Source organism: Perognathus longimembris, chromosome 10 (assembly GCF_023159225.1).
Source record: "Perognathus longimembris pacificus isolate PPM17 chromosome 10, ASM2315922v1, whole genome shotgun sequence".
In the NCBI taxonomy this organism is placed as follows: Eukaryota; Metazoa; Chordata; class Mammalia; order Rodentia; family Heteromyidae; genus Perognathus; species Perognathus longimembris.
Window position 1 is genome coordinate 68507400 of NC_063170.1, and position 22565 is coordinate 68529964.

The 22565-nt window shown below is 57.0% G+C and overlaps 1 protein-coding gene across 1 annotated transcript in view; it reads left to right on the forward strand.

Annotated features, from left to right (window-relative positions):
- Positions 1 to 22565, forward strand: part of Slc6a11 (solute carrier family 6 member 11) — a 63320-nt gene that overhangs the window by 6490 nt on the left and 34265 nt on the right. The window contains exon 5 of the mRNA XM_048355042.1: positions 17122 to 17254. Within this exon, the coding sequence (XP_048210999.1) occupies positions 17122 to 17254 (133 nt within the window). The remainder of the gene's footprint in view (positions 1 to 17121; positions 17255 to 22565) is intronic.

Sequence of the window (22565 nt, forward strand, 5' to 3'; positions counted from 1 at the left end):
CAGTGATTCGTGGGCGGTTCTTACGCCTTTTCCTCTCCAGAAGGGGTGCTGAGTTCAGATCTACCTTTTTCCTATGTCCATCTTCATGTCTGTTCTGCTTATGTATACGCCCCCAAATGCATCAGGGGTCTTCCTTGCCTGTTTTCACACCTTCTCTTGGTGGTATCCATTACTTCTCATTTTTAACAGCTTTGCTTCTTTGTTCCATATTGGTTCCTGCAATTGTATCCACAGCAATGATGAGTGCTCCTTGCAGGCTGCTGTCGGCAGGGATACATGTAGCTTTGGCTCTTTCCTGGTCCCCTCCTGCCTCCTACTATGGCTCAGCTACTTTGTATCCCCGTTCTTGTGAAAGAGGACACGTTGTACCTCTTTTCCTGTTTAGACCCTGTGCACAGGCCTGTTTCTGAGCATGCGCAAGCCTCCTTCACACTCTCTTGAACCTAGGGGAGTTTTCTAGGCTGTGCCCCTATCTTTATGGTTTGTTGCTGAGACAAAAATACCTGAGCTGGGGCTGGCGATATGGCCTAGTGGCAAGAGTGCCTGCCTCATATACATGAGGCCCTGGGTTCGATTCCCCAGCACCACATATACAGAAAATGGCCAGAAGTGGCGCTGTGGCTCAAGTGGCAGAGTGCTAGCCTTGAGCAAAAAGAAACCAGGGACAGTGCTCAGGCCCTGAGTCCAAGCCCCAGGACTGGCCAAAAAAACAAACAAATGAACAAAAAAACAAAAAAACAAACAAATGAACAAAAATACCTGAGCTAAGGTATTTATATAGAGCAAAGGTTTATTTGCTGCTGTACTACAGAAGGATGCATTGCAGATGGAAGCCCACAACGGGTGAGGGTCTGCAGCTGCAGCACGCCATGCCGGAGGGCAAGGGGCAAAAGGACACCCAACCCGGCCTGCCGCCGGGAGCTCTGATCCGTCCATGGGAGCCGAACACCCAGAACTTACCATCTTTTTTTTTTTTTTTTAATGTGGTGGGTCTCATCATGCTATTTCTATATGCACAAGCACAAATACATCATCTACACGTACAATCCACACCCTCCCAAACAAGCCTCCTTTTACAGTCATGTTATCCTTTCTTTTTCCTTCAAGTCTGGATTCTATGTATGAATGAAAATAAGTGATATTTGTCTTTCTGAGCTTGGCTTTTCTCTCTCAACATGATGATCTCCAGTTCCCTTCATCTGCCTACTAACAACATAATTCAAGTTGTTTTTTTTTAGGGTCGACTAATACTCAATTGTACAGACGTATATCCATTTTCCTTACGTAAATCCTCAGAGGTTGGTTCTGCAGGTATCTTCTTGTACATTGCGTTTCCACACAAGAGAGATTGTAGGGAAAACCCTTCTCCTAAGTGTCTCTGAGAATGACATAGCAGAACCACAGGGTCATTGGACGGTGCGTTTCCTGATGAGCCTCCATACAGACTTCCACAGTGAGCCCAGGAGTCCCTGTCTCCACCAGCGGTGGTTCCTGTCCTCATAGCCTCGCCAGCTTTGCTTTTTTTTTTTTGAAGGCTGCCATTCTGACTGGGGTGAGATGGACTCTTGAGGTTGTTTTGATTTGCATTTCCTTTGTGACGGTATGTTCAACATTTCTTTGTGCACCATGGTCATTTGTACTTCTTTCAAGAAATGTCTCTTCAGTTCATTTGCCTGGTTATTGATTTGTTCTGCTAGTTTTTTTTTTTTAACTCTTTATAGATTCTGGGGGGGGATTCATCCTTGGCATACTGAATGGCTTGCACATGTACATTTTCTTTGATATACAGGGCTTTAAATTTGATGCAATCCCATTTGTCCGTTTTTCCCTTATATTCTGTAGCAGTCAGAATCTTGTGTAGGAAGCGGTTCCCTGTGCCTGCATCTCCAAGCATTTCCTGTGCTTTCCTATAGTAATTTAAAATCTAGATCTGTAATCCATTTAAAATTGATCCCTGTACATTTTGTGCAGAGTGAAAAGCAGGGCTTTCATTTAAATCTTCTACGCTCACTTTTCAGTTTTCCAAATGCCATGTGTTGACGAGGCTGTCTTTTCTCCTCAAATGTCTTCAGCTCATTTGTTAGAGATGGATGATTGTAGCCTTACAGGTTGATTTCTGGGTCTCTGATTCTGTCTCACTGGCCGATTTCTCTGGCTTTGGCCAGTACTGTGCTGTTCTCATTATCCTGGCTCTGTGGTATAATTTGAGGTCAGATGTTGTGATAACTTGAGTGTTGATCTCTTTTCTCCATATGGATTTTTGGGTTGCGTTTTCTATTTCTGTGTAGAATGGGATTGGAATTGTCATGGCTTTCACCATATTAACTCCACCAGTCAGTGAGCACAGAGGTTCTTCCGTCCTCCAGTGTCTTCTCCCATTTCCTTCTTCAGTGTTTCCAGGTTCAGACCTTTCACGTCTTCAAGCATATTCTGAAGGGTTTGCTTGTTTGTTTCGAGGCTGTTGAGAATGGGATTCATTTCTTGATTTCTTTCTCTGCCTGTCATTGTTGCTGTGTAGAAAAAGCTACTGATGTTTTCATAGGAGTTTTTCAGGGGAGTCTTCAGAGTCCTTGAAGACCACATCCTCTGCGGGGCCCCGGAGGCCCTTACCTGCAATCCTAGCTACTCGGGAGGCTGAGATCTGAGGGTTGAAATTCAAAGCCAGCCTGGGCAGGAAAGTCTGTGCAACTCCTATCTCCAATTACCCACCAGAAAACCAGAAGTAAAGCTGTGGCTTAAGTGGTAGAGCGCTAACCCTGAGCCGATAAAGCTTGGGGACAGCACCCGGCTTCTGACTTTAAGGGCCAATGCTAGCCCAAACAGCAACAACAACAGACCACAACATCTGCTGATCTGAAAGGTCCCTTTCTTTCTTTCCCTGATAGAACTTCTGGCACTATCTGTATGGGGGCAAAGGGGTGGGCACCCTCTTCTTGTTCTCGATTTAGTCTTCCATCGCTTCTTAAAGGGCTCGCCCTTCAACACCATTGCATCGAGGACTCGGTTTTCAGCCATGAACTGCAGGGGACATGCCCAAAGCACAGCAGCAGCCGTGGTGCAGCCGCCAGGGTGTAGGGTAGGCACGCACGGTCAGTTTTATCAGCGTGCACAGCGCATACTCTGATTCTCGCTCTTAAGGGTGAGCGAGGGAGAGTTTCTGCCGCGTGCTGCATTCTGTGCAGCTCTCGGCCTGCTCCATTTTGCCAGTGGTGGGAAGTGCTGTTTCAGTATTTCAACCTGCCCTTTGCTGGTCCTATGTGAACTTGGGCTCCTGCCCTGCTGGGCCCCTGTTTGATGTGTGCCGCCACGGGCTTCAGACTCGTGTCCTAACCACGCGGGTCATTTGTCTTTTCTTGTATGAAGGAATTCTTGACACATTCTAAGTACTACCAGGCTGTAATCTTGACACATTCTAAGTACTAACTACCAGGCTGTAAATATCTTTTCCCAGCACAAGGCTTTTCTTCCTCATTTGCTTGTGTGCACAGAATTTTCCGCCGTACTGAAATAGGATTTTCTAGTCTCTTCTTTTTGGTTTGCACAGTTGGCATCTTAAGATGTGTTTTCCTATCCTGAAGTTGTAAAAAATTTCCTATACTTTCTTCGGAGAGTTTTAAAGTGTTGTTTTTTTTTTTCTTGCATTGAATCTAATTTGGAATTTTGCTTTCTATGTGATGTGAGGTTCTATGAGATTAATTTTAATGTAATCTCTTTCCAGTTTCTAATTTCCCCAGCAGTAGTTTCTGATTCTTTGTCCTTTCTCCACTGATTTGCAATGCAGTCTTCTATGTACCATTTTCCTGAAAAAAAAAAAAATACACGTTAGTCAGGGGTTCTTTCTTCTGTTTTCTTGTGCCCATTTTAACTCTTGAGCTGGTGGGGGTAATACTCTCATTTTATTCTTTCCCAAGATATTCTTAGTATTCATAATGATTTTAGGAGTCAACCTATTGAGCTCAACAGCCACTAGCACAAAGAATGGAACAGGTCCAAAGCTAGCCCAGGCGTGTAAGGCCTCTTCTCAGCCATCAGCTGGCACGGGGGTGCACCTCTCACCCAGCCGCTTGGGGAGCTGAGATCAGGTGGATCGTGGTTCCTGGCCAGTCCAGGCAGGAAAGTCCATGAGACTCCATTTCAGTGGGAAGAGATAGGTGTGGTTGCACAAAACTGTCATTCCAGCGGTGACGGGAACCTAAAATAAATGGGTTGTGCTTCAGGCGTGAGCCAAGGTAAAAAGCAAGACGGTGTCTCAAAATAACCAGTGCAGAAAGGGACTGGGGTTGTGGCCCTGGGGTGCAGAACCTGCCTAGCAAGTGCAAGGCTCTGCGTTCCAACTTCACTACTTTGAAGAAAGAAAGGAGGGAGGGAGGAGGGAAGGGGAGGGAGGAGGGAGGGAGGAAAGGAGAGAGAGAGGGCAAGGAGGGAGGGGGGAATAAAATGGAATTTGGGTTCGAAATCTAAGGAACTTTTAAGTCAGCTTGAAGCAAAGTGGCATTTTCTGACTGGGCCTCTCAGTCCGTGGACATGGTACAGCTTGCTCTCCACTTTCACTGTTTCACTTTTTAAAGTATCTTTGAAATCGTCCTATGGAGCACTGATACGGGAAGGAGGTCTGCAGTCTCCCGTTACGCGTCCCTCGGACACAATGCTCCCCGCCACATGGGCCGCGTTTCCCGGCGGGATGTCTTGGGGCCTGGTTCGGACCTGCGCAGTTGCGGGTGTGCAGAGCACGGCTGCTGTGCTTCCCGAAACCCCAGGCAGGACGCAGCCCGGCTTTGCACAATCCTTCCCTGCGCATCCTACGTGGAAACCCTTAGTCCACTCGCGCACTCATGGATTCATTTCTCGTCTGGGTTTCCAGACTGCCACCATGACGTAGCATCCGTCTGGTGTCACTGCCGGGGGGGGGGGGGGGGCTGCCAAGCGAGTGCAAGGTCCGGAGTTCAAACCCCAGTCCTGCCAGAGAGAGAACAAGAGAGGAGGGAGAGAGGGGGAGGTCCAGGGGCCTGTGGCACGGGCTATGCCGTCGCCAAGCCGCCGCTCACGGGCGTGCATTCCTTCCGGGCTCCTCTGGCGGCATCCACGGTGGCCACCCATGGTCACTGGGGGGGAGGGGGTGCCCAGGTGGCGGGACGCGCCGCCCGTCTGCATCCTCGTGTGCAAGGACCTCTGTGGTGCCTGGGGGAGTGGCCGTGTGGCTCTGGCTCCCGGCTGGCGTTGCGTGTGTGTACGGCTTGCACAGAGAATTCTGTGGCTGAAGTAGCGAGGTGCTGGTGTGAAGCCAAGCCTTCCTGGGATGCCCTCGCCAGCCAGCTCCAGGCCATCTTTCCCCGGAAGACAGAGAGGGTGGGAGCAGCCTGGGGAAGTCTGTGGGGGCCACTGAAGTTGAGGCTCGGATGAGAACTGATTTCTAGGGCTCTGGGTAGCGCTGCCCTGGCTCCCTCCGCGCGTGGCATTGGCGTGTTTCTCGGAGGTGTTTCTGAAGCCGGTGTGTGAGCTGCGCGTGCGGGGTGGTTTGCTGGCTCCTCTGCAGGGGGGGCCCCGTTGTCCCCGCGCTGTCCGCGCCGCCGGGGTCCTCACGCAGGGTCACCGCGGAGGCTGGCGCTGTCCGTGCCCACTCATCGGATTCAGCCGCGCCTGCCGAGGAAGGACAGCGCGCCTCGTTAGGGCCGGAGGCGACGCCCCAGTTCCTGGAAGCAGAAGGGAGACGTCGATCGCCATAAAATAAGAGCCAGGTGCTCCGCTCCCTCCTGCAACGCGCCGCGGCCGCGCTGGCTCTGGGCACCCGGTCCCGCCCGCCTCTCACCTTCCATTCCCGTTCCCTTCCCAGTGTGGGATTCAGCGCACTGGCTTTGCCCTGAGGCAGGCTGAGGCCCGGGCCGCCGTGGGCCTCCTCTCCCTGGCTCCCGCGGCCCGTGGGGGTTCGGGCAGCCAGTGTGTGTAATGTCACATTTGAAAATCAGGTCACCCCGGTTTCCCTTAGCCACCTGTCATGAATCTGCACCCGTGAGTTCATCCGCATATGTCTGTCATCCTCCACTCGAGCCTGTCTGTGTCCGCTGTGAGATTGACGCTGTTCAGGGCAGGATGCTTTGTGGTGACATCGCATGGCACTCTGACTTGTCTTCCCTTCTCCCCCAAGCCCTCATGGCCCCACAGGCTCGGGGTTCTGGGAGCGACCCCAAACTTACTGCGTTACAAGCAAAGGCACACACAGCCTCCCACCCCACGAACACGAGTGTACTCAGTATCGTGTGCCGGCCCAGGGTTCAAATCTTGGGGCGTGTGGTTCTGCTACTTACTCAGAAGAATGCGGCCTCTGTCCGGATCGCCCTTGTGGAATGGTTTTGTTGCTGTTTTGGTTTTGGTTCTAAGTGATTTTGGCCACATGGACATGTTCCTTTGGACATGGAACGTGGGATGGGAAGAGCTGGCGTGGACCTGGTTCTTTCTGTTCGGCATCGTTCGTCCCCTCTCGATGGCCCGTGTCCTCCCTGGGTCCTGATCGTCCCTAGCCATCAATCCTCGGGCCCTTGTTATCCCTGAGACGTGACTCCAATCCCGTTTGGAAGCCCTCCTGATCTGCCCAGCGTGGGCAGCATCCCATTACACTCTGCCCTGCCGCTCCGTCACCTGCCCAAAGGTCTGCGCCGTCCTGATCTTGCCCCAAGTCCCTGCGTTTAACTGTTCGTGCTCTGACATCCTGAGCTCTCTCTCTGTATATCTATCTGTCAATCATGAGGCTTGAACCGAGCACCTAGGTGCTGTCCCTGAGCTTTTTCTTTTTTCTCTTAAGGCGAGTGCTCTACCACTGCTGGCTTTCTGGTGGTGAATTGGAGACAAGAGTCTCAGGGATTTTCCTGCCCGGGCTGGCTTCAAACCGCACTCCTCCGATCTCCGCCTCCTGAGCAGCTAGGGTGACAGGCGCGAGCTGCCGGTGCCGGGCCAAGCTGTAATTTAATCTGCACGCAGGGAGGGGCGGTTGCTGTTCTGGCCACTCTCGTTCTGTCAGCACGCTATAGGTGCTCCATACGTACTTGATGAACAACGGAACGGGACAGTGAATGAATGAAGGGCTCCTGACCCCCCATCTGCAAGCTGACCACCAGGCTGAGTGAGCGCACCCCCCTCTCCCGTGCCCAGAGCGGGCGCGGAGGGTGTGGGCTGCACGAGGAGAACGCGTGTGAAACGGGGAGGGTTGGCCTTCCGTCGCTGGGGCCCGCGCACCTCAGCTGAAGCCACGCGGGGGAGGAAGGGCTCGTCACGGCTTCGCAGGCCTCAGCCCGCGCCCACCTCCCTGCACTGCTTTGGAGAAGGTCTCGTGCGTTTGCTCAGGGACACTCTGCGGTCTGTGATTTTCCCGTCGACAGCTCCCACAGCTCCTACCCGGTCTGGCGGGCATGCGCCAGCCACCACGCCCAGTGCCGGGGATAAGGCGGAGGCGCTTGGTGGGGGCCAGGTGTGGGGGGCTGGGGTGACGGTACCCCGAGTTCTGGGGGCCGTCCAGGAGGGCCGTGCTTTCTTCCGCGTTCTGCCTGGATGTGCCGTACAGAATCACCCCTCTGATGCCACGCCGTTGCTGCCCCCCACCCCAACTTGCTGATTCTGAGGCGACCACCAGCCCCCGCGTTTCTTGTGCGGCGTGGCCACGCGGGTTCCAGCCAGCCAGCGCCTGCCCACGGAGGCAAACTACATCTTCAATATGGTACATTATGCCAGGCTGTAAAAGGAGCGAGGCAGGAAGTGTGTTGATAGAAGAACTCGTAATTGTCTGGAATTAAAATAAGGGGAAGGCGAGGCGTGGAGGGCCGCCTGTGTGGGCTGGACTTTCCTCATCTGAAACGCCGGGCGCCCAAGTCGTTTGGATCGTGTGGGGGTTGGGGGCGTCTGCCTGGCATAGTGACACACTCGGGCACGGGACCCACATCTAAGCACAGATTTCACGTACGGTCCACGCACCCTTCTATACGCAGCCTGGGGTTTATTTTCATGGGTTTATTTTTAGGGAGCCTGAGCTTTGACTTTGACCCGTGAGGGTCAAGTAAGAAAATATCCAATGTGTCAAGCTGATGCTCAAAAAAACCCCCTAGATTTTGAAGCATCTTCAGATGTGAGATTTTCCTATCGGGGATATTCAGCCTGCGATGGCATAAGCATGGAAATACGTGCCCTGGGACCCTGTAACATGTCCACCCTAGAGGGAGGGTGGTATGTTGTTTGCTTCCTCGCTTTGGTGCCTGTATTGATGCTGAACTCAGGGTTTGGGTGCTGAGCTGCTTTTTTCCCCCCGTCCCCGGTCTTGGACGCGGGGCCTTGGGCACTGTCCCTGAGCTTTTTTTCTCAAAGCTCGCACTCTACCACTTGAGCCACAGCGCCACTTCCTACTTTTTCTGTAGTACTGAGGAATCGAACCCAGGGCTTCATGTATGGCAGGCAAGCATTTTACTGCTAAGCCACCTTCCCAGCCCCTGGCACTAAGCCCTTTTTGTTTTTAAACTCAAGGCTAGCGCTCTACTTCTTGAGCCACGGCGCCACTTCTGGCTTTTTGCTGGTTAGTCGGAGATGAGAGTCTCATGGGCTTCCCTGGCTGGGCTGGCTTTGAACCCTGACCTTCAGGTCTCATCCTCCTTCCTGAGCTGCTAGGATGACAGGTGTAAACCTCTGGTACCCCCTGTTTTGTTTCTTATGTGTGTCAGTACCAGGGCTTACACACAGGGTCTCGTGGGCTTGCTGGGCTTTCTCGCTCCCAGTTGGTGCCCTACCACTCTCGCCATCCCTCCAGTCTGACTTTTTGCTGACTAGTCAGAGATGGGAGTGTTGAGGCTTTTCTTTCTGGGCTGGCTTTGAGCCGCGATCCTCCAGATCTCAGTCTCCTGAGAGTACCTAGCAAGCAGCACAGCTGAGAGGATGAGTTTTATTTTATTTTTTTGTACTTCTGTTGTATTTGGATTTTTATAACTTTACCCCTGGGAATGTAATCACATAATAATAAATATAAATATAGGCCCCGTGGAATTACTGAATAAGCTTCCTTTGTGGTATCGATTGTTCCTATTTGTGTGACAAATCCCACTTACCGCCTTGGCTTCCCTTACCTCGTGTTTAATTTATCAAACATTTATTAACAATTAGCTTCCTCTTAAATCAGCCCAGTGAACTGAGCAGAAGAAAACGCTCCACCTTGTCATCACTAGACATTATTACCCTAGAGGTTCTAGAGAATCGTCCCAGCCCAGGGCCCCAGAGTCAGATTGTGGGTGCCGTCACCCCCCAGCGAGGCCCCGGTGCCAGAGGCCCCACCCCAGGAAGAACAAGGTAACACTGTAGGGCTGATGGGGGTAGAGCCCCACATGGAGAGCCCTGACTGAGAGGGGCGGGGGCTGCTTGTCGGCACAGACCCTCCAAGGCCCAGGGGCCCCCCGTAGGGATAACTTAGGGTGTAGGCGTCCCGGGGGGCCAGCGGCGAGGCTTAGTCTCCTCGTTCTCCTTGGCCCTCTGACCTCTGTCTGCGCGATGGGAAGGGGTCCGCCCCGCGGCCACGGCGTCGCTGGACTTGGTCAAGTCCTGAGTCCCTGTGCCCACCCTCCCGGTGCCCGCCCGGCCGTCGGGTGTGTGCGGGTGTTTGCACAGGTCGGCCAGGTGGGCATCTGATGTCCCCCGCCGTGTCTGGGAGCGCCTAGCATCTCACCTGAAGTTTCTTTCTGTGCCCTTCAGGAGCCCCGTCCAGAAAGGCGGGGGTGCGGTCCATTTGATTAGTAAGCACCTACTGCGCACCGTGGCCCAGCGCACAGTGCTCTGAGCACGCCCCTTCTCGGGATCCACCCACCCGGGAGACACAGGGGAAAGAGTCTCTCCAGATCGGCATCTTGGGTGGGCACCAGGGTGGGGGGGAGTCACAGGCGCTTGTCCAGGGGCTTCTCCCAAAGAGCCCAGGCCCAAGGCAGGCTTCGTCCCGGCCTCTGAGCTCGCCGGCATCTCTCTGCCATTCCACACGCTTCCGGGCTGACCTGAAATGTGGGCGGCTGTTTGACTGCAGCGTCTGGTTGGCCTCACTCCCCCCCCCCCCCCGTGCCCCCCCTCGCCCCTGTGCTCCGAGCCCTGGGGGCAGGAGAGTCCCCGCACAGGGGCCTCCCGGAGGCTCTGTGCCGGAAACAGGCGCCACCTGAGCTCCGCGCGTCCTCTGCATTCCAGACTGTTTGTAACGGAACTGCGAGAAAGCACACGCCAGCTCCCAGAGGCCCCCGCGCGCGCACACCTGTTCTCCGCGCTTGGTGCCCTTCCCTTGGGGTAGCAGGTGGCAGAGGTCCAGGGTGGGGGGGGGGAGGTTCCCCCAAGCTGGGGGCTGTCGTCCTCCTCCTCCTCGTGGGGCCCCGAGGTAGTCCTCCTGGTCCTGAGCCTCTTCCTCCCTCCGTGGTGTGTGTGTGTGTGTGTGTGTGTGTGTGTGTGTGTGTGTGTGTGTGAACTCAGGGCCTCACACTTGCCACTCCTCCGGCTCCCCTTTTGCTCTTTCGTTATTTTTTCAGGAGGGCCTCGTGCGTTTGCCCCAGTCTCGGGCTGCGAGCCTCCTCCCTGTGGCCTGCTACCTGGCTGGGGGCACAGCTTCCGATCACCACACTGGCTTGTGTGTTGACATGAGAGTCGTGCTAATTGTTGTGCTCGGCCTAGTCTCAAACCTCGATCTTCCCGACGTCTGCCTCTGAGCAGCTGGGATTACAGGCATGAGTCACAGTGCCCGGCCTCAGCGGACAGTTTTTAAGTCTGTGATGGTGTGAGAGTGAGAAGTGTCCAGGAGCAGTGTGCCTTGGGTTTCGAATTTGGGTCTAGTGATATCCTGGGCTAGCATGCGGTCCTTCCTTGATGCTGGGCGGGGAGGGTGACAGCCCTGTGCGGTGGGCGTGTTTCTAGGTACGGGTGAGCATGTCCTTCCTGTAGACTAGATGTGTCTGGTGCATCCCTAACCTGGGGCGTTTTCAGCTTGGGGTGTGTGTATCAGATGTAGCCCCACTGTCAGCTGGGGAAGCACCCTTATACCATCACACGGGCCATCCGGAAGGCTGGGGGGTGTGTGGTCAGCATGGGCCTTTCTGCCCCTCCCTCCCGGAGCCCGTCCCTGTCGCCCAGGCTCCATAGAGCTCCGGTGGGCTGTGTGGGCCCCGGGGCGTGGGGTCACCCTGCCTGCGCTCTGGGTTCCTCCTGACTGTGGCAGACTGCGGGGCAGCCCCCTTGCCTTTCCCTGGTGTACTTTGCCCTTTGACCTGCATAACCTCTGTCCACTTCTCCAGGGAGGCACGAGTTTAGGGGCCTTTCCTTGTGTCCTCTGTCCCTGCTGAGACTCAGGCTTTTAAAGCCCGGGGTGGGGGGGGGGGGCGGGGAGGAGCTGGCAGGGACCCTGAGCTTGGGAACCTGGGATTCAAGGTCAGTTTTCAGTTTTGTGACTGTGGACAAAGTAAATATCTACCTGGACCCTGGTTCTGTGGAGTGACCGTTGTGAAATAAAGTCCGTGTTGTACACAGTGCTGGGAAGCTCAGCGCCCCCCCCCCCATCCTGGGGTACGTTCTAGGCTCCCCAAGTCCACAGACCCCATACCCTCCCTTCCCTTCTCTGTGCCAGTGCTAGGGCTTTAACACAGGGCTTTGGCACTGCCCTGTAGCTTTTTCACTCCAGGCTGGTGCTCTATCATTTGAGCCACAGCTCCACTCCCAGCTTTTTGCTGGTTAATTGGAGATGCATGGACTTTCCCGCCTTGGCTGGTTTCATTCAAACTGGGATCCTCAGATCTCAGGCTCCTGAGTAGCTAGGAATACAGGTGTGATTTCCCCTTGTGTGGCATATTTCTGGAACTTTCTGCGTAGTATTTTTAGGCCATGGATGAATGCCAGTGTTGCTTTGGAGTAGCAGAAGCGTGCTTCTCCCCAGACAACTTCAGTAGGATCCCTGAGGTGTCGTCTGCATGCCATAGAATGCACCCTTTGAAGTGTATGCGTCTGTCTTTTTGAGCAGATTTACCCTGGGAGAGACCGTCACAGCTCAGGCTTAGAAAATTTCCATCGCCCTAATAAGAGCCCATGTGCCCATTTGCAGTTCATCGCCGTTCTCCTCCCGGGCAGCTGCTCTTCCTGTCTCTGCAGATCTGCCTCGTCTAGACAGAGTGCAGAAATGGAATCGTACAATTTGGGTCTTTCATGGTTGGCTTCTCTCATAAAGCCTGGCAGTTTCAAGGTTCACCCCTGACGTGCAAGTCTGAATGAGCGCACGCGACTGTCCCTCACCTGTGACGCTGGAGAAGGAAAGTGCTTTGCTTTTGTGTGTGTGGGGGGCGGGGGGCCCCTGGGTTTTGGAATGTTTTTATAATATCTAATGGGGTACCATGGGAACAGAAGTCACGTGTTACACGTGTATCCTCGGAGATGATTTTGTACCTTCCTTGAGCGCGTCTGCAGGTTTTGTTTTTTTCTTCCCCTGTGGTCTGTCATGTTGACAGATTTTGGATGGTTTGGGGTTTAGGATCAGAATCCCCAACCCGAGCCACCTTCCTTTGCGTAGCTACCCAAGAGCGCATGCCTGGAGGGATTGCGTCTGTTTGTCAGTGCATCGAACTACAGGCTGGGCGGGGTGGGGTGACGGGGATGGGCAGCGAGAGAAGCAATTGCAGACGTAGCCGCAGACCCCTCGGGCCCGTTTACACCTGTGGTGTTCCTTGGTTGCTGGGGTCCTAACTGGCCTCGCACGACATGGCTCCAGTCCGTCCGTCGGGCCCCAGCACCAGGTGGAGGTGAGGGGGTCCCAGCGCGGCCTCGGGGTGTAGCACATGGGGCTTCGCTTCCGCCCTGGCCTCCCGCCACAGGAAGTGGAGGTTTCCACGGCATTCTGTGCCCGTCCCCGGTGCACAGGTGGGCAGCGTGAGCCGTCCCCGTCTCCCTGCTCGTTTTTGTGTGTTTGTTGTCTTATTGATGTTTTTGAGACGAGTCTTTCAGTCTTTCAGGGTAGGGGAGGCTAGCCTTCCACTCACCACCCTCCTGTCTCAACCTCCCGAGTGAGGGAATTACAGCTGCGACCACCACACCTGGCTCGTCCTTGGTGTGTGTGCGCGTGTGCGCGTGCGTGTGTGTGTGTGTGTGTGTGTGTGTGCATGCGCACACTTCTGCTGGCACTCAGGGCCTGGATGCTGTCTCTTAGCTTTTTCACTCAGGGCTGACAGGTCTGTCACGTGGACCACAGCTCTGCTTTGGGCTTTTTGATGGCTCATGGGAGATTCAAGTCTTGTGGATTTTCCTGCGGGGGGATGCTGCTGAGTAGCTGGGATTACAGGGGTGAGCTCCCTTATCTGTCCACATCCCTAGACGGCACCTTCCCTAGTCTGCAGCCTACCCGCTCACTACAGGCGCTATCGTCAGGTGCCCCAGGAAATACCAGGGGCCCCACGCGGGTGCAGAGGCCCGGCTGGCACGTCGAGGAGAGATCCCGCTCTCCGTCCCAGCCTGCTTGCAAGGCCTCCGCTGCAGACCCTAGAGGAGTCGCCCCCTTCTCCCCCTGGGTGGGAACTGCTCCCCAGAACAGAGCGAGCAAGGCTGGCTGAGCCTGGAGCGGCAGGGAGAACGCACTTGCTTCGGTGCTGGGCCTTTGCTTTGTTCCGGGGTGGATCTGGTTGGTTTGGGAGCTCGGCGTGGCTATTGATAGCCAGCCCCTCCATGCCGGCCTTCAGGGCCATCTCCTCGCCTGCCCGCCCCTCCTGCCCTGATAGGGATACACAGTGCTCCCCAAAGCCGCCTCCACCTGGGTCTCGCACCCTCTCGGGATGCAGCCCCTGCCCCCCCCCGCCCCCCAGCTCAGCCGCACTGACCTCGTGTGTCCAGCCTTCCCCCGCCTTCGCCCGGGGTGGCTTTTGTGTTCTGACCCTGACAGGATCCCCGGTGAGGTTCCCCTGCGTGCCTCGCGTACCCACTCTGTCCCGTGAGGCCCGGGGTGCTCTCAGGACGCCCGGCACAGCCCCTGTGGTCACTGAAGACTATATTCCCTGTGTGTATGATCGACAGGGCGCTCCTCCCTTCTGCTTGTGCATCTCCTGTAGTGCCTGAAGGAGCCCGAGGGGGGAGGGGGGGAGGAGGAGTGGTGGCTGTGCTCCCACCCCATGTTCTGTGACCTTGGACTTGCCTTTGACCTGTCTGCACCCATTTCCCCACCCTTGGCATGGCGATGGTGACGGTATGGAGGCCCAGGGGCTCCGGTGGTCCGTCGTGGAAGGGAGGGGCTGCCATCCCACTGACGGAGGAGAAAGGCAAGGTCCAGCCAGGTTATGTCACTCTCCGAGGCGGAGCACCAGGCGAGGAGCTGAGTTTGGGCCTGAGCCCCTCTCCCGGTGACATGGGCCGAGGGCGGGAGCTGCCTGACCTGGCGCCTTCCTGCGGTCGGGATTGAGCCTCAGGGTGGAAGTCTCCACAGACACGCTACTCCAAGCACCGCGTGAAGCACCTGCTCGAGCGCCTGGTGCATAGGAGGTGCGCGGTGCGTGTTGCTCGGGTGCGCGCGTTGCCCTCACCCCCCACCTCCAGGAGCCCCTGGCCAGTGCACAGTGTTCCCCGCTCCCCGAGCAGCGTCGGGAGGTCCGGGCCTGGGCTCTGGCCGGCCAGTGTGTTGGCAGCAAGCGCTTCCTTATTCAGACTGTTCTTCTGTCCCGAGCTTCGTGGGGGAGGGCCATTAAGAGAGCTTTTTCCCAGGGACGGCCCAGCTCCCCGCGTTCCCAGAGAACCCCCTCTGCAGAGCCCCGAGCTCACCGCACAAACCGAAGGTGCGTTCCTGGTGACCGCGTGGCTCAACCTGCAAAAGAAAGAGAGGGTGAGGACGTGTTCCAAACGAGCGGCTCACCCGCCCTGGCTTTTGGGAGCCCGCTTTTCCCATTCTTGGGAACGAGATTGTTCAATTGAGCGAGAGCTGGCGCAGGCCACACCACTCAGAATTGGAGATGGAGGAATCCAGCCAGCACCCTCCTGGCAGCCCCCCTCCCTCCCTCCCTCCCTCCCACAGTCCCCGCTTCAGCAAGCACTTCCACCAGCAAGAAGGAAGGCTCGTATTTGCACACACGCCTGTGATCCCTGCAGGCTAAGCGCCTCGTGTGCATCTCCCGTGACACGCGCAAGTCTGCCCAGGGCACAGCAGGTTCCTTCCGTCTGCGGAGACCCAGGGTCTGCTCGTCCAGCGCTGCCCGGCTGCCCGTCTGGATGCTTCGGGCGGCAGTTAGAAGGTAGCGGGCGTCTCCCAGCGACCAGGCTTCTCCTAATCTAGGGACGAGAGAAATGGCGGAGAATTTGGGGAGCGGCCGTGTCTGTGATGAGATTTCTCCCTCTGGTCACTTCTCAAAGAACAAGAAATCGGCTTGGTTGCAGTCACACACACACACCCCCCCCCCCCCCCAGGCCGCCGGGGATGCTTGTTACTGCCGCAGAACCCAGCCTGTGCGGACGGCAGTGGGGAAGCCGGGAGAGCTGCCTGGAAGCTGGGTTGTATAGATGAGCCACACGTGGAGGGAATGCGAGTGGGACCGAGCCAGGATCCACTTCCCGGATTCCTGGCCCGGGAAAGACAGGGTTCACACACACACACGCACGCACACGCACACGCACACGCACACATGCACGCACACACACAGCTCCCTTAGTCCACTCTGGATGACCGGAGCAACCTCTGTGGTGATTCTGCCTTACTGTGCATGAATGTCGCCCCCAGGGACCCACTCTGCCAAGATTGGGGCTCAATGTGTATCTTTCTTAGCAAGCCCCCCCCAACCCCCCGCTCTAGGACCAGCAATATGTGCGGTTATCACGGTAGATTTTTCCTGAATAAAGCCTGAAGTTTCAAAGGGAGCTAAAGCTGGAGCCTGCTAAGCTTGAGAACCATCGCCCCCCGAGGCTGCCTGCCTTTGTGTCCAGCTCGTCCCAGCGGAGGACTCCCCTTTAACCCGGCCTCTCATGTACTGGCGAGCACAGCCTAGGAGCTTTGTGGCACAGAGTAGGCGCTTTGTCAACGAGTGGGGGCTGCTCCCACGCCTCCTGGCACCGACCCCCAGAGCTGGTTTCCATTCCAGTGAGCCCGTGGCTGCACAGTCTGATGCTGTCTGGGGGCCTGCCTGGTGTCTGCAGGGATTGGGACAGGGTTGAACGGGAGCCTGCTGACCAGGGCAGATGGGTGTCCTTGGGTGGTGGGTGCAGAAGCAGGCCCCGGCGGATGCCCAGGAGACACGCCGAGGGCGCTTCCATACCTGGTGGGCATTTTGAGCACCAGGGCGGCTGGCACTGTCTGGTGGTGGTGAAGTGTACCTTGGCACCCTGAATGGGGTTCGCGGAACGAGTTTGGAGGGGACTGTGTTGGTGCCACAGTTCTGCACAATGTGGATGGAGCGTGGCGAGTTTGACGTTAAAGAAAGAGTGACCCGGGCAAGGGCTCGGGGAGCCAGGCCTTCCTCCCCTTCCCGTCACCCTCCGGACCCCCAAGCTTTCTGTCTGTGGGGTTGAGCTCTGGCTTTTCCTCAGTCTAGAACCATGTCTTCTCTCTTCCTTCTGGCTTAGTTCCTTCATCTGTCAAGTGCTTGTGTAGCGTGTCCTCCAGGAAGTCGTCCTGGAGCCCCCGTAGCAGTCAGGGTGCAGAACAGGCACGCTGGAGACCTAAGTCACCCCACGCTGGGATGCTCACTTTCTGTACCTGCTCCATCCTGACCCCGGCGCAACAGCAGGCACTGGAGCCCTGGGGAGCTCTGACCTCGAGGGCCCCCCCCCGACCCTGGCTGTGGAGAGGGACTCTGGAAGCTCCTGTGTGATGTGGTCCATGCCCCACTGTTGGCCACGTGATGGCCAGCGCGAGCCCTTGGGTTTGGCCAAGCAAGGGTGTGTCTCCTGGCACCCCAGGATAAGTGGGGTGCTCTGTCTCCCCTAGGCCCCTGGGCATTGCATCTGTACCTTACCTCACCCTCTTGTAGGCCTTGGGTCCAGCCCAGGGTGACGCGTGGGGAATGGCTGGGTGGGGGCGAGCGGCGGCCGGTCTGTCCCCGCTCGTCCGCTGCCCTCGCCGTGCTGCCGGGGAAGCCGCCCTGGTCCGTGTCCAGCCCGGTGACTGTCCACCTCCCTCTGCAGGCGCCGGGTCCTAGCCATCTCCGCCGGGATTGAGCACATTGGGAGCCTCCGCTGGGAGCTGGCCCTGTGTCTCCTGGCGGCCTGGACCATCTGCTACTTCTGCATCTGGAAAGGGACCAAGTCCACGGGGAAGGTAAGAGGCCAAACTGGGAGCGAGCGGCTCGGCTCGTCCTTGAGCGAGCTCCCTGGTGATCTGCAAAGCTCCCGGGAGCTTCTGTGGTGGAGGCCAGCTCTTAGGTTGGCAAGTGGGGAGAGCACTGGATGGAGAGTCCATACAGGGCCCACAATGAACTCCCCCATGCACTGACCACACTTCAAGGCTGTTTCGTTTTTTACCTCGGTGAAAGAATAAGGCCTTGCCCTGTCCGTCTTCGTGAGTCAACAATTGTATAAGGTAGCCAGGCCCTGGTGACTCACACCTGTAATCTGAGCTATTTAGAAGGCTGAGATTTGAGGATTGAGGTTCAAACCCGCCTAGGCAGGCAAATCCATGAGACTCTTATCTCCAACTAATCAGCAAAAAAGCCAGAAGTGGAGGTGTGGCTCGAGTGGCAGAGTACTAGCCTTGAGTGACAAAGCCAAGTGAGAGCACAAGGCCCTGAGCTCAAGTCCCAGGACTGGCACAAATAATAATAATGATAATAATAATAGTGAAGTCACACAAGGCGGTGTGGTTCTGAAGTGTACTGAAAGCTGGTACGTGCTCAGTGACCGTAGTGATTCTCTGGTCCTGAAGTCAAGGCTCCAGGTACCGTCCGGGTCAGGGGACGCTGGAGTCTCCACGGGGCCCAGATCTCAGAACATCCCGAAACATCGTTCTCAACCCCCATGGGCAGCCGGGGGGGGGGGGGGGGGGAAGAGCCACGGCTTCCACCTTGCAGCCTCCGTGGGCCCGGTGGCCTCCTCCGCCTCCTCTGGGCACAGGGGAAGCTGGGAAGCGGGGCCAGTGAGCATATCGCGATCACTCGGGACCAAACGAGTACAGAGGGCTGGCCGCCAACATTGAGCGCGCCGGAGCTTGCGTGCGGCGGACTCCGGCCCCCTTCGGAGAGTAGGGCGTGGCCAGACGGGACACGGGTACCCAAAGAGCCGGGCAGCTGGACACCTCCTTCCAGCGGCGTCCTGCACAGGGCCCCTCAGCGCCCTCGGCTTCGCCCTCCCCGCGTCTCGCTTCCTCTGCAAGGGCCGCTCCTCGTCCGCCTGTCTAGGACGGGCAGCTGCTGGGAGCTCTTGAGTGCTCGGCTGGAGCAGGTGCAGGCAATGAAGTCTCCTAGGAAAGAGGAACTCGGGAACTCCGGCCTCCGCTCCGGGAGGGGGAGGGAGCGGAGGGGGACACCGCGGTAATGGGGGTGGGGGGGCAGCCCGTGATACCTGCTGCCCACCTAAGGAATCTTGGGGGGGGGGGCGGCGGTTGTGGGGCCCGGAGACCCTGGGGAGCTCATCAGGGCGAGTGCGTGTCCGCAGCCACCACGTCTGGGCTGATCTTTGCTTTCTCTCGGTTGCCTTGGGAGATAATGGCGCCCTCAGAATCTCTTCCTACCTATGGAGTTTAGCTTCATGCGTGAATCTGAGATAGTATCCAGGCTCTCCCGCCCCCTCCGCCCCACCCCCCCCATTTCCCTGACAGTCCCCACTCCGTCCTTGCTGCCTCTCACACTGAAGAAGAGAATGAATGACCAGAGGCTTCCAACCCAGATCCCAGCCCCAGGTCGCCTGAGCTCGCGCGGCGGGGGCATGGCCCTCCGTGTCTCCGGGTGTTAGTTTCTCCTCCTATAAATGGAAGTGGACGCTTGGGCTTGCTGTGGGAAGGGGTGAGAATGAAAGGGGGTGGGGAGGAGGGCATGTGCACACCCGCTCCTCCCTGCGGGATGGCAGCAATCTCCTCCCCCCCCCCCGCCCCCCATGCCCACACGCCATCTGCACCGTGGGGGGGAGGGGGAGGGGGAGGGGGGCTAAGGAGGACTCAGAGCACACAGCACGCCCTTGGTCTGAGTGGTGTATTCTGTTCTGTGAAGCAACCGTTTCACATTAATGTGAGGGGCTTTTACTTTTATTCCGTTTTTTTTTTTATTATACCACAGAATTATGATGTGGTTTTGTGCTCTAGGCATATTAGTTAAAGCCGAAAAGGCCTGTCTTCCTTCTCTGTCCTTTCCTGTTCTTTCCCTCCCTCCCTCCCTCCCTTCCTTCCTTCCATCAGTGCCGGGACTTGAACTCAGGGCCTCACACTTCCTTGGGTGGCTTTCTTAAAGCTGGCCACTCTACCTGTTGAACCATAACTTCAAGCCTGGATTTAATTTTCTGAGGACTCTTCTGCCTGGGCTGGTGTTGAGCCATGGTTGGTCCCCTTGGGCTCAGCCTGCTGAGTAGCTAGGATCACAGGCTGAGCCACGGATGCCTGGCAGGAGAACCCTTTTCATTAGTGCATGCCTCCTGTTGTGGCTATGCTAGGCCTCCATCTATCCCAGGGATTGGCTTTAGGGCTGGACCTGGCGTACTGCCTGGGTTTGTGAGTAAAGATTTTTTGGAACGCAGCCGTATGCATTCGCTCCTGTGTTAATCTTTGGCTCCTTTCTTCGTCTTTTGTGGCAGAGTTGCGTGATTACAACGGAAACTGCATGGCCACAAAACCTAATACACAGGTCGAACATCCCTAATCCAAAACTCTGAGACCCCCCCAAAGCATCCAGGATCTAAAGCTTTCTGTGGCCTGCACAATGCCACACATGGAAAATCCTGTGTCATGAACTTCTGTTTCATGCACAAAATCATTTAAAATGCTGTAGCTGATCGCCTACAGGGTCCTATGTGTAAGATGTCTCTGAAATGCAAGTGAAGTTCGTACTTGGACTCAATTCCTCCCCAAGAGATCTCAGTATATACATGCAAAATTCCCCAAAATGAGAGGGAAAAACGTAATCTGAAATCAGACATGTTCTGGTGCCAAGCATGTTGGATAAGGTTTAGCAACTCTACCTGCATTCACGGTCTGGCCGTTTACATTAGTTTGGGGACCAAAACCAGATCTCCTGATCTCTTCAGCGAGTTGGAGTGCTTCCATTTAACAAGCTAGGGATGTGATGAGCGAGCGTTGTCTCCCAGGGCGTGGCTCAAGTGGGGGTCCTCGGTCCCTTTCAGCATGTCCCCCCAAAGTATCATCGCCATCCAGATCCTCAGCAGCCCAGAAGTCGGCTTCTTCTTTCCTTCATTCTTCCGCTCACCCAGGAGGTTTGATGGTGCACCTATTGTGTGCAAGGCCCTGGGCTGGACCCTCTTTTCAGTAGATGATGGGTGGATTATCAAGGCTGAAGACAAACAGAGATGTGGCGGGGGTCAGGCTCCCTGGGCCGGGGTGAGGGGCGCGGACTTTATTCTGAGTCTCTTGAGGCAGGGCAGTGTGCTCTGGTGTTCTGCTTGATGGGTGGGGGGGGAAGTGGGGGGGAGGTGGCCCTGAGAAGCTATGGCATCCTTCGGCAGGTGACCTGGCTGGTGGTTGGGGGGCACCGGGTCGGCAGGCAGGCAGGCAGGCAGATGGGAGCCCCTCTGGGTCAAGGATGCAGACACCTTGCTGTCTTCCTCGGCCTTGGCCCCAGGTGGCAGCCGGCCCCACCCAGCAGAAGGGTGGGTGCCCCTTGGCGCCGCCCCTGCTGGCGCTGGCCGGCCCGGCTCCCTCTTCTGGCCTCTTCTCCGTGGATGATTTATGGATTTTTCCCCTCGTTTCCTGGTCTCCAGGAGCAGGAGCGCTGCGAAAACAATTCTGTTTCCTTCTCCACCTCCCCCCACTGCCCCGTAAAGGAAGCTGCGGGATTAGCTGGGGCTTGGAGAAGAATCATGCCTTTTCACTGCCCGGGGCTCTGTTTTTACTCCTTTCAAAGCCTGCAGGACACCCAGGCCAGGGAAAAGCCCCACACTCACCAGAAACAGCTGCAAAGGGCCTTGAATTGACTTTTTTCTTCCCCTCTGCTCATTGGCCCACAGGAGAGGCTTGGAGGTGACCGGAGGACTCTTAAGCAGACCTTGTCGTCCTGGGAGAGCAGAGCGGTGCTCCGGCGGCCGCCGCCTCCCCTCCCCCCTCCTGTCCACACACCCCAGGGGGGCTCCAGGGGCTGAGTCCTCAGTCATGGGGTGATATCAGGGTCCCCCCCCCCCCCACCACCGGTCAGCAGGAGCTCGGGGTGCAGACTCACAAGCGCCAAGTATCTCGGTTCCCGCGTGGGCGCGGGCGTGCGGCAGCTCCCAGGTGCACGGGTTCGAGGGTCCACGGTGGCTCGTAGATGCGGGATGGAAGAAGGTGGCGGGGAGCGGGGGACTTGTCTGTGCTCTGCTGGGCTGCGGTGGTTCATGGTGCAGCCGGCCCTGGAGACGCAGCCCTGAGTCCATCCGTCAGGTGCACCCCATGTAATGGTCAAGGAGACTGAGTGCAGGGGCGAGGGGGGCAGCAGTGGAAGGCTGAGGAGCGGAAAGGGGCCGGGGAGCCCTGACCCCTTACGTGACGCCCACCTCTCCCAGCACCAGGCCCGATGATGTCTACATTGTATTCAGTCAAGGGCAGAGTCCTGCCCGGGGGGGTCCCCTGAGCTTGAGGCCCCCCCCCGAAGCGGTGCATTGTGGGTTGGGACGCGCGCCCCGCCCAGCCCTTCCCCCTGCCGTGAGTGGCAGCACCTCACCTTGAGCAGCAACCCTGGCAGCACAGGGACTTGGAAAGAAGGGGAGCTTTGCGACTCAGTAATACCATCTTTATTAAAGCACAAAGCCCCCCCTCCCCCCCAAGCCCCAGCGACCGCCAGAGGAGGGGGTTGCTGGCCAGGGTTCCCCCCAGCCCCCCCGGCAGCTCTGGAGAAAGCTGGGAGGCTCGTGGAGGCCATTAACCCTTGCCAAGGCCCCGGTGCAGGGCCAGTCCAGGCGAGTCCAGTGGGGTGCCAGCCTCACCCCGGCAGGAAGGGAAAGAGCAAAGAGGCCCTACTCCCTGAACGCGGCGGCCTTGCCAGAGAAGCCGAGCCACAAACACGGGGAGCACTTACTCCGTCCCCACAGAGCGCCAGCACCCTGCCAGGCACCGCAGAGGCACGGATGGTGGTTTGGGGGTTCCGACGGACCATGGTCCTAGCTAGCCCCAGCGCTGGCCACCCCCTCTACCCCCCCCCCCCGTGCTCTTGCTGTGTGTGACTCCTTCCCATCACTTGGTCTCTCCGAGCCTCAGTGTCCCCTTCTGTCAAGGAAGAAGCCATGAGACGTTCCAGATAGGAGGGGGTGAGGGCGTTGTCCCCAAAGAAAGAACGAGGCCAAGTCAGGCACAATGGAGTTAGGAGCCCGGCGCCGGAGCGTGGTGCTGGGCAGGGGGGCGTCCAGGATAGCAGGGCAGATGAGCAGGAACCCCGCTGGCCAAGGGCCTCGGGGCTCCTCAGAGAGGGCGGGAGGAGGGAGGTCGGGCCGGGCAGATGGCG